This window comes from Nanorana parkeri, unplaced genomic scaffold (genome assembly GCF_000935625.1).
Source record: "Nanorana parkeri isolate BGI_ZX_2015 unplaced genomic scaffold, ASM93562v1 scaffold940, whole genome shotgun sequence".
In the NCBI taxonomy this organism is placed as follows: domain Eukaryota; kingdom Metazoa; phylum Chordata; class Amphibia; order Anura; family Dicroglossidae; genus Nanorana; species Nanorana parkeri.
Genome location: NW_017307208.1, coordinates 101,611 through 113,345, shown reverse-complemented (window position 1 = coordinate 113,345; position 11,735 = coordinate 101,611). Strand labels below are relative to the sequence as shown.

The 11,735-nt window shown below is 40.4% G+C and overlaps 1 protein-coding gene across 1 annotated transcript in view; it reads left to right on the top strand.

The window, feature by feature from the left end:
* ARFGEF3 (ARFGEF family member 3) overlaps positions 1–11,735 on the top strand; it is a 132,840-nt gene that overhangs the window by 32,052 nt on the left and 89,053 nt on the right. The window contains exon 4 of the mRNA XM_018566348.1: positions 6,264–6,315. Within this exon, the coding sequence (XP_018421850.1) occupies positions 6,264–6,315 (52 nt within the window). The remainder of the gene's footprint in view (positions 1–6,263; positions 6,316–11,735) is intronic.

Below are 11,735 nucleotides of genomic sequence, written 5' to 3'. Positions count from 1 at the left end.
TTTGACGGTCTGGCGATTTGCTCTTAAAAAAAAAAAAAAAAAAAGCATGGTATACAAGTTGTCGCTAGACCAAGATTACAAGATTAGAGAGGAGTCTTCAAGTGACACTTGTTTTGTTGACAACTGCCTAAGAAACAAACTTCATGTTTGAGTAATTTTCCTCTCATTTCCTGTTGTGTCTTTGAGACAGCAAGTAAAGGAAGATGTCACCAATGGGACACACAGATCGCAAAAAAGAACTGAAAAGAAACTGTTTTGGCTTTAGATATACATTACATTGTGGAGGGTCAATACACATTTTATTTCCTATGAAAAAATTTACATATTTCTCTTGCCAATGTGCCAACTGCTGCTTTCACCAGAAACATGAGACTTATGCTTGCCACACACGTAATGCAAAGCAGTCAACCGATCTAATATATCTTTTTACATAATCTTTAGCTCTAAAAATGATCATTCAACTACAAAGAGAAAATATCAAGCTAGAATGAAATCGCTTATTTACTGCAATTAGTTTCTGAAAGATAACAGTTCTTTCATTAAAACAATCATTATAATAAACAACCTTTTTATTATATGTGTGATCAACTTTTGCAGCCAAATTGGGATAACACCTTCTTTATACAAATAACCCCTGATGATAATGTGGAGGTCTTCCTTGCAATATTTGAAAGAGTGGCAGAGCTGGAGAGACTACCCAAGGCTCAGTAGGCTGCCATTGCCCCTTTTCTGACTGGGGACCCCCAAAAAGTGTATTTTTGCTTAATCACTACAGAGGCCCCACAGTGCCCAAAGGGATAAATGTTGATCCGATTCACAGTAACTGTGGCCATGAGGACACACTGCGTCAGCACTTGGGCATTCAAAGTGAGGAGGCCGGTACGTCTTCCCTTAAAGTGATTACAGCCTGAGGACTCCATTGCAGCTCAAATTGTGAATAAAGTTCTGGACAGATTTGTGCAGGACCTACCAACCTTCATACAACAATTTCAATTTGGGAGCTGATACCAAGGATGCAGATCAACTGGTGGCCCTGAGTGAGCACAACCTGATCACTGAGAACTTTCTACAGGTTGTGGTCCCCAAAAGTCCAGCTTTCAGGAGCCAAAATATCACTGCCTGGGGTAAGACCACTCCCGCTGCCAAAAGGTCCCCGAGAACAGAGTGGACCCAGGGGCTCAGGGGGAGGATGCCTATGCGCAACCCATGACATTTAGACTAGCCAGACATATGTCTTTGTTTGCTAAGCCAGCATGCACAGCACACCAGAGTGAGGGGAATAAGATGTGGGTATGTGCCATTAATGTATTAAGTATGTGGATTAAGAATGGCTCAGTTAAGCAGAAGCTTGTTTTGCTATTTACTTTGCGGCTGGATGACTGTAAATGCTTTTTGTTTTATTCTGCTGGAACAAACAGCCGGTTATTTTTAAGAACTGGATGTTTGTTTCCTCTATGTTGGATCTAATCCCCAATATATATATTACACATAGTAAAGAGCAAAAAAAAAGTAAACTGAAATATTAAAGTGGCCTTCCTGCCCTAGAATGTGCAAAAATAGTGTGAGCAAATACCCTTTCTATAATATCTAGTTTTATGTGTAGGTGTAAGGCAGATGTTCAGATCAGAGGCAACCATCATTCTTGGGTTATCTTTAGACTTCTTCCTCTCCACTCCTTCAGAGTACACCCTTCTTATCAAAGGCTACATCCTTCTACCTGTGTGGCTGTGGAGAAGAGGAAGTATTTGACAGCAAAAGGAGTTAGAAATATTGGTGGACAGCTCACACAACCACGTCTGCAAACTCCACCCCCCAAAACTTGTGTCACCACTGCACTTACCACCACCTCAGTCCAACTGCCCTCAACACCATAGCTGCCATCATCTATAGTCTGGTAGATCAGATTAAGTACTTTATTTTTAAGACCATACGCTTTTTGCTGCTTTATGTCAAGTCACGACATAAATTTGACTCCTTCTGGGCATTCTTCAAATTAAATTAGATGAAAGGTTTAAATCCACTGCACAAAAGGTTCAGGTCTTTACCCTAAGTCTCTTGATATACCTCATAGAAGGCCCTGTCTGCTGTCTTCGTACTTTTACTACTACATCTAGATGAGTTAGCAAGATACACACCTGCTCTTTAGGAAGCCTTAGTTGAACATTTTATATGATAAAATTACTTTTAATCCGGACCATTTGTTCCTGCTTCAAATGGTCATTAAATTTCATAAGGATAAAGAATTGTTTCTTCAATTCACCACTGCAAACAGAGGATTATGCCTCTTATCAAATCCTGAGGGTTTGGAGACAGAACCTCCATATACTTCGCTGCTGCTTCGACAAGTAAACATCTTAAACCAATTGAAACATGATACAAGTTTTAAAGCCTCTAAAACCACCATTACATGATGGATCTTATCACAGAACATTACAGAAAGTAGGGGATAAAAAAGACTACGTATACAGGAAATTATATTTACTCGTGGTCCTCAGAAAAGCACACCTAATTCTTGTTCACATTTTCAGTACATCTCTTTCAACGCCTCATGGGGCCTTTGCTCTATTTTGCAACTTTCTTAGGAGAAGCTAGAATTTATTATTTCCTGCCCTTTTTCAGCTGGATAACTCCTCTCTTGGTGTGTTGTTATGGATACTATGTGACAACCTATTCACTGGTAAATTCAGCTCTACTTTTATTGCTCTGGAAAGGCAGAAAAACCGGTTAGAACTTGGCTTTGGGTGTTGGAAGAAGATAAAAAGCGTATTTTGTGCACCGTGCTTGAGCAATAGGTTGTCCCCTCATATCCCCTACTGATCAGCTGTTTATCCGGTTCATTGCAGGTAGGACTCTTGAGTTGCTTCAGCATTTTGCACACGATGTAACTCAAATGTTAAAAGCCTGAAGCAAAGCTGGGTGCTCCTGTTTTCATTTGTGCATCAGTTGCACGAATGACAGCACCATTTTTTCAGCACACGGAGATTGGGATAGTTAATATTGGTGCAGAAAGGGTTTGCTTCAATAGTTATGAAAATAGCTTTAAAGGAGAACTATGGGGTTAGGGCTTTTCCCCATAGTTCTCCTAAGGGGAGGACACAAACTAGCGTCCTCCTGTCACCCAAAGCTCAGTATACCGCGAGCTAAAGCTGGAAAGGCTCCCGACAATTAGGTCTGGATCCGCCCAGCTGCGTGAGTGACAGCTGGCTCTGCCTATCTAGAGGCAAAGCCAGCCGTACCCTCCCCCGTCCGTTCGCCAGTCAGCGCTGAAGGATCGGACATGGGAGGGTGGAATCCAGTCCCTCCCCTGTCACGGCTCTCTGGACAGATAGATCGAGAAGTGAGCGAGCGCCGATATGTGTTCGATCACTTCCCGATCTAGTGAGCCGACCTGTGACAGTTTCATTGTCACAGGTCGGCTCAGATTATGAGGCTGAGTGAAAATCACTCACCTCATAATTCTCCTTTTAAATTAAAACTGATTGATCGATATGGATTAGTGTGTATCAAAAGCCAAAATGTTCTTTTTTTGCTGTCTGTGTTTGGGGGAAATTGCTCTTCATTTCCTGTCAGATATACAAGGAAGCATAAGAAAAAAATATCTACAAAGTGAGGTTGTCACAGCAACAAGTGTCACCATTGGTAAATTTCCCCTCTAATTCTGTTCAGGTGGCAACTCAAAATTGTGGATTTCACTTTCAGCCCCAGTAACTGTCTCCAGGACAAATGGAGAAGTCAAATATCCCCATTGGAGACACAGAGAACAATAAAATCCTGACAGGGCTACTAAGGCCCCTTACACATGAGCGGTCCGATCAGGTCCGCCTGTCAGTTTGTCAGCCAGACCTGATCAGATACTGTGGAAGTCTATGGGCAGCCGGTTTTAAACGGACGAGTGTCCGTTTACACCTGGTTAGCTCTGGCTCGGTCCGGCAAAACAAACGGATCATTGATCTGTTTGACCGACAGGATCATGCTGGACCAGAGGTAATCTGATGTAAACGGGCACATATCCGTTTACATCAGATTCCCCATAGACTTGCATGGTGTCCAGCACTTTCAGTTGTTTCCTCCATTGCAAAATAGGGGAAGAAACTGTACGGACACGGATGTCACAGCGGTGACATCTGATCCGTCCCGCTCTGATCAGGAGAGAATCTGTTGATGGCCAGTGTGAAAGGGGCCTAACTCTTCCATACTTAAGTACATCTAAAAAGGTTAAACTTTTTTTTTTAGTTTTGGTTTATTTACTAACATGAGGAACACTTTCATGCATTTATCTTTTTTTTTCTGCAGAGCAGGCAAAATATACACACTTGTCATAACTTTATTAACATGTAAATTGTGATGTGCTGTAAAAGTTGGAATTAGGTTTTACCTGCTGTATTTTTGTCCTAAGGCATGCATTGTCAATTGCAGAATGTCTTTATAGTTTAAAATAAAACGTTTTGAAGAAGAAAAAAAAGAAAGTAAAAAAAATCTATGTGGAGAATATGTTCTGTATGTATAACAACTATTAAAACATATTTTTATTGTAAGAAGCTTATTTGGAAGACTAAAGCATTTTCAGTGTAGGGTTTATGCTAGCAGCCTCAGAGAATCCAAACCTACAAAGTACTGCTGTCTTTAGATTATAACTGGTCATACCCTTAGGAAGAACCATTTGTATTTTTAATGATTGCGTGTCAGGAAAATACTATAGTTTGCTGGTTGACTGCTTATGCTTTGTGCTCATTCATACGTTTTACTGTTTGTTTTTCTAATCGTTTTGATAATGGAGTTCAACATAGGGCTTTTACCCCAAATGTTAAAGTAGCTTGATGCTTTTTTTAAAATATGGGTTTTATAAAACATAACAAAAAGTCTGTTTGTATTTGATTCAAACCGTACCTGTTGTGGAGCTAAATTGTCTATACCATCACCACAATCTATTGCAAGCACTTCAAGCTATCTTCTACTTTACTCTGCATGTGGAATGCCTCAGGAGCCCTGAAAGTCTAACTACTATACAAATATCAGCTTCAACTAGGGAGCTGATACACTGACCTGCACATTCCCCATCATTTGTCAGTGAGGCTGCCTATCATAATAAGAGCCAATAGTGATGCACAGGGTAGGAAAGGAAGCATAGGCCAAACTACTGACTTCCTACTGAAAGTGACCCAGTCACAAAAGTGAAGACTCTTAATAAAGCATGTAAATATTAAAAAAGAAGCAGACTACTTGCCTCTCCTCTGTGCTTCTAAACGTCACTCATTTGATGAAGAATTGTCGACTGACTCCCGAGAATGTCCATCTCCTATGTTCCCTGAAACGTTAAGTGGTTCTTTCAGCTGACCTAAACGTCCATACACAAGAAACTAGGCAAGAAACTAAAGGGCATGCATGCATCTGGATTGCAGTGGGAGGTGAATTGTTTTCTGACCACTACAGTTATGAATTTGTAAATATGTGTGTGCATGTGTCTATCTATCTAATCTATATATACACTGAGTGGCCAGTTTATTATGAATACCTGACGTTTGTAGGCAAATTAGCTATCATTTCGAGCTGAGGTTGCTAGAGGTCCAGACCATTATAAATAGGGAAGCAGGTAGTTTACCACGACAGTAGAAGTGATTTTTTTCTGAAGATATGGGTAAACAACGCGATTTAACAGCCTTTGAACGTGGGATGATTGTTAACGCGAGCCATGGAGCGAGTATCAGCAAAACAGCAGAATTTGTTAAATGTTCAAGAGGGTCTCATTGTTAAAGTGTTTAAAGACTGGACTGTCAGCCGAAAATCTGGGTCTGAATGTGGGAATTGTGGCCGTCAGCGACTAGTCAATGTTAGGGCAGAACGGAGAGTGGCAAGACTGGTACAAGACAACAGAAGGGCAACAGTGCAGTGTCAGATTCCTCGCATCACCTTTCAACATCTCGTGGAGTCACGAGGCGGCCCAACAAAGTCATCTCGTGGAGTTATCTCGTGGCCCAACGAAGTACTGATGTGGTGGTCATAATAATCCAATACTTACCTGGCAGGGGAGATACCATGATCACGATGCTGGTTCTCCCAGGGCGAGGCTCATCCATTGCCCCACGTGTGTGCTGACCCCTGCGATTTCCCCAAATGCGGGAAACTCGACTGCATAATTTGTGGACCTGCGTTCGCGCTTTCCCCTGAAAAAAAAAATAATAATCTGGCCACTCAGTGTATATCTATGATTTGACAGCTAAAGAATATTTATAATTTACATAAACATATTTTGTTACCATCCACAGAAGTCCTTGGAGCCCCAGAAGGTGTAACAAAGATCCTACCATACCAACTTAGGTAAGTAAACAGTATTTCTCCCCTTTACAATATTTCTTTAGTAACTGATCCAGGTTATTTCTGTATGTAAAAAGTGTTGTTCCTTATAATTCTTTTATATTTTATTTGTGTGAGTGATTGTTTGAAAGCGCATTGTACTGTCCTAAAGTGTTTTAAAAGTGGTCCCTATCAGGTGACGTCATCTGTGGTATAGAATAAAATTTTCTGAACCGAACAGTAAAAATTTAGAAATAATAAAAAAAATGTATTTTTGAGTGTATGGGGTATTATTATTATTATTATTATTATTATTATTATTATTATACAGTATTTATATAGCGCAAATAGTTTGCACAGCGCTTTACAATATAAGGAAGACATTACAGTCACAATACAATTCAAGACAAGATGGTAAGGAGGGCCTACAATCTAAAAGATGAAGTGTTAGTATATTGAATGCAGTTATTAAAAATGGTTTATAAAGTATATCAATTTCTGTTCTGTGTAGTCGCTATGAAGAAAAATGTCAGAATTAGTTGGTGACATCCAATAAAAACAATCACAAGCTGTAAATCTTTACCATAAATATACCCTTTAATCCCTAATCACAGTCACGTGTCATCCCTGTCATGGACTGCATACCTGTAATGCATATCACCCATTGGGCTTAATTGTAGAGCGATTTAAGAGAGAAATTGTGGGGTGGATACTTGGTATAAATGCGGAAACTTAGTAAGAGAGGGGGCTAATTACTCAAGTGAAATAAATCTGTATTTACTTCCAATCATGTGCAAGGGGAGAAAATATAATGGGATTGGCTCAATTTAATTTATTGTTTTGTTTACATATACATGTTTTAATCTGTTTTATATTTTTTTAATTATTTCAAATCTTTATTGTTCAAGTATAGATTTAATACTGAGTGTACCAGTAACATTGGATTTGCATAGCATTCTGGTTTTTTTCGAAAGAGAGAGCATGGCTAGTAGCTTTTCCTTTTTAAGCCTGTATTTTACTAATTTAAGATGTATAGAATGAAAGGGGAGGGGGTGTTGAGTCCCTTATTGGACTAATGCAGCCCTGTGTGATGTTTGAACTTCAGACTTTCACCTTTTTGTAAACGGGTATTTTTCAGCAAGGCAGTTAAGATTACTCATGTGAAAAAGAGATGAGAGAGAGAGTGGCAGACTGCCCTGCCAGGATCCATTTACACCTGAGCTGTTTGTCGCTTGTCAATCAGTGCGACAAACGGCTCAACACCAGGAATCCCATTTATTTCTCTGGCCCCTGTGCACATGTCAGTGTTTTGTTGCAAGCAGAAATACGCCCGTTGTGCACAAAATACTACATGCGCTACTTTGGGGCAAATTTCAGTGCGTTTTGTCTGATAGACTCAATAGAAAATGGTTGAAAAACACACATTGCGATTTTTGTATTTATTTATTTTGTGCACGTTTTGCCCAGTCACATGGAGGTGGTCACATAAATGCGCAACTTCATATACATGTAAAACGGACTAAAAAGGTGCGTGGAGTAGGTGTCACCTAGGTGTAGCCTAGCCTTAGAGAAAGACTGTTGTGTGAGAAACTGCCCTGATAGAGACAGACTGACCTTCTAGAGAGAGATCTTATTTGATGGCAGATGCAGGAAACGGGTGGTGAGATGGAATGCAAGATATTGGGTCGATAACACCCTCCACTATGCTGACTGCATATGTGATGCACCAGATGTTTCTAAGCAGAGCGGGGTTGTCCACACAGTAAGGACATTGTATGTGGAGTGGCTTTGACATCCCCTCTACTGCGTGGTTCCAATACATAAGAAGTCAGAAGTAATATGGCCAATCAGTGTAGCAGACTCAGCATGGCAAGGTTGAGCAAAATAATTGGAATCCACAAGCTAATCTGTCAATCTAGGAGCCAGCAGTATGTTTCTAGGAGCCAGCTCCATTGACCACAACTAAAGAACACCTCACAAGTCAGGCGCCAGCTGTAATTTTCTAAGGAGCATTGGCTACCTGGCAGCTGGTATTTGTCCAGCCCTGCAGTATGATCAATCCATGCAAGCTACTTGTGAAGTACCAGTGATACCTTTGCTAATGCTACACATTGGAGATGATTTCCAACAAGATGTTGATACATATCACTTTTGACGGGAATGGGTGGATAAAAATTGAGCAGAGGTGAAAGTAAGGAAACAGGGTAAAACTCCTAATACATATTACAGGTGTAACTGCTGGATGAACATGAGGGTACAAGGATGATGACTGAGATCTGGTTGCAGATGATGGCCATTGGGGGAAGTGTTTTATGGAGGGACAGCATAGTTACATAGTTAGTCAGGTCGAAAAAAGACACATCGAGTTCAATCTATAGAGATAAGAGGAGAAAAAAATTGCAATCAATCTACAGTTTTGCTTGTTAGGAAAGGCCATCTTTCAACATAAAGTTTGGTGAAAAAGAAAAGAGATATGAAAACTCACCTGGAGATATTTCGGAAGACTTCATCCATACATTTGGAACTGTCTGCTCAACCTTCTATATTCTACTGCGTTTACCCCTGTGAATTTATGTGGGGGTTTCAGTGGCTCTTTAAATATTTCAGTCTACAAACTGTTATGGCTTCCTTTTGTATTGCACCCCAGCTATAATGAGTTTTGTCCAGTTCTCTTGCTTATGCGCGTCCTCTTACAGATGACCATTTTGGTATAGCGTGGCAAGTGAATATACCCAGGTGGATGCCATTCGCTCCCATAGATAGCAATGATGAATATAGTAAATTCCTATACTCATCAGCGCCATATAGGAGCGATGGGTGCGTGCGAACCCGTAAGCATTTCAGACCTTATATTACACTTTTTATATCCATTCCGGCAACATATAATAAACTTGGTATGAGTATAAGTCCACATCAAACAAGTAAAGTGTCTCTCTTTTCATGACTTGTAAAAGTGGACTTTGCATTCATAATGCCATTATTTTGTCACTGTCACTGTCCTGCTTCATTATTGTTGACCTTCCAGCCTGCTGGCTGGCATATTGTACATATCCAGATTGCTGTTTATGAAAACAACAATGTACCCAGTGATGGCTTCACTGCTTTCTTATTACTCAGGAGAGCCATCGGTAGGTGTGTAAGAAATATCAAACTAAATGCTTCTGCTGTCCTGTTTCCTGTCTGCTGAAGGAAACTATTAATGCAGTTTCCCCAATCTTGCCTTTAAAGAAGAACTCTGCGGAAAAACTCTTAACCCTTGCAGTGGGTGGCATTAAACCCTCAGATTTTTTAACATAAACCAATACTGTAATGTGTGCCTTACTGTAATCCATGGTTGTTTCCCTTCTCTTTGCTGCTCTTCCTTTTAAATCTGTATCTCTTCTCATGCTTGGGGAGAACTTCCCTTTGCAGCTGAGTGCCTCTTCCTGTAGTGCTGGCTCAGGTTGCAAACCTACACACAGACACCATGTATCCCCTTCAGAGACAAGGCAGTCTGCTGCAAAACAGAAGTTCTGCCCAGCATGAGAACAGATACAGATTTAAAAGGAAGAGCAGCAAAGAGAAGGGAAACAACCATGGATTACAGTAAGGCACACATTACAGTATTGTTTTATGTTAAAAAATCTGAGGGTTTAATGTCACTTTAAGTGTTCATTTTCATCTAGGGGCAAAAATAACAACAGTTCTACTCACCCGAATCTCAGAGCCAGCTGGCTGTTAGACTGGTCCCTGCAGCCTCTCCTCCCGTCCACTCCAGTGGTCTAAGGTCCTGTGAGTCATTATGTCCCACACAGGATGCCGAGAGACATTACATCGCAGCAGCAGAGGAGGATAGAAACTGAAGGGACCGGTGTTACAGCCAGCTGTATGCAAGGCTCGGGTAAGTATAACTTTGTTATTTTTGCTTCTAGACAATACAAGCACTTAAACCTTCCGGTACGAGGGTAGCCCCTCTGCAAGTGTTGAGATCATTTTTCCTTGGAGATCTTCTTTGAATCAGTCAGCAGCTATTTAATAGATACAGTCCCTTCAGACCATAGGAAAATAGCATTAATACAATAATGCCAGGTAAATCAGCTGGCCTTTTTAAAAAGCAGCTCTAGACAAGTGGAATTGGTGATCTGCCAATGCTATTCACGTTGTAACTGTGCTAAATTAATAGACCAATACACTTGCCCATACCTCCCAAATGTACCTGATTTGCAAGGACTATCCCTCATTTGGAACCAAATCTCTGTCCGTCTTTCCTTCTCAGTTGTCCCTCTTTCTGGTCCGATGTACAGATATCTATGAAAAGTTCTATTTAGCTACATGCGCACATGCTGTTTAAAGCTGAAAAAAAGTAAACAGTGCCTTACATTGTAGCCATCACTTCAGCGGATGCTAGACGCACGGTAAAATGCTGTATTTTACCGTAGGGCTAGTGTGAACTGGCCCTTATAGCTCATGAAACAGGAAAACCATAGACCGCTAATATGTGTTCCCTTCCCTGCATTCATTTCAAGGCTGCAGTTTTGTCTGCAGTGCATCAATAATTTAGACGCTGCAAAATGCAGTGACCCATAGCTTCTAATTAGATTTCAGGTTGCTATAGTCGGGTCAGTGAAAGGTTATTATGTCGGGCTATTTTACTTTGCACATAATGATTTGTACTTTTCATTGTCTCTACTAATAAACCTAATTAAAGCTGAACTCCAGGAACAAAACATGGTTTTTACTTTAGATTGGTCTAACTTAGTTACATCTAATGCTGGGTATACTACATCCAGAGGGCTGCTGGGGATGCTAAAAATCTTTATCTTCATGACACATTTCCTGTTAGCTTTGATCTTCCAGGCTCTACTGCTGAAATTTCTGGTCTCATACAGTGCATTCGCTCTTCCCCTTCCTCCCCCTCACTCATTGATACATTATCTTGTATTCTATATACACAAGGCATTCTGTGATTGGTCAAGGGGAGAGGAAGGACAGATGCCAACAGGACCACCCCTTATCCAATCACAGAATGCCTTGTATTTTTGTGCAATGAAAGGGATGTTTTTATTACATATTTCTCCTCTTTACCTATGTTTTGTTTCGGACAAGGGTAGAGCTGCAGCTAACGATTATTTTCAAAATCGATTAGTTAGCCGATTATTAAGTTCGATTAATCGGTTAATCGGATAAACTATAAAATAAAGTTTAAAAAATGGCTCCAGTGATGGGACTACTAGTTTGTATTGAGGTTGTAGTCCATCACAGGAGCAAGCTTGGACCGGTGGAAGTAAAAAAGAAAAAAAGATAGTGTGGTGTGCAATATAGTGAAATGGAAAGTGTAAAATTATACAGCAATGCATGCAGAATGGCAACGGTTATAGAGGACTACAAAACCCAGCAAAAGCACATTATACAGCACAATGCAGAATACCGCCAGCTATAGAGGAATACAACAAATCCCAGCAATA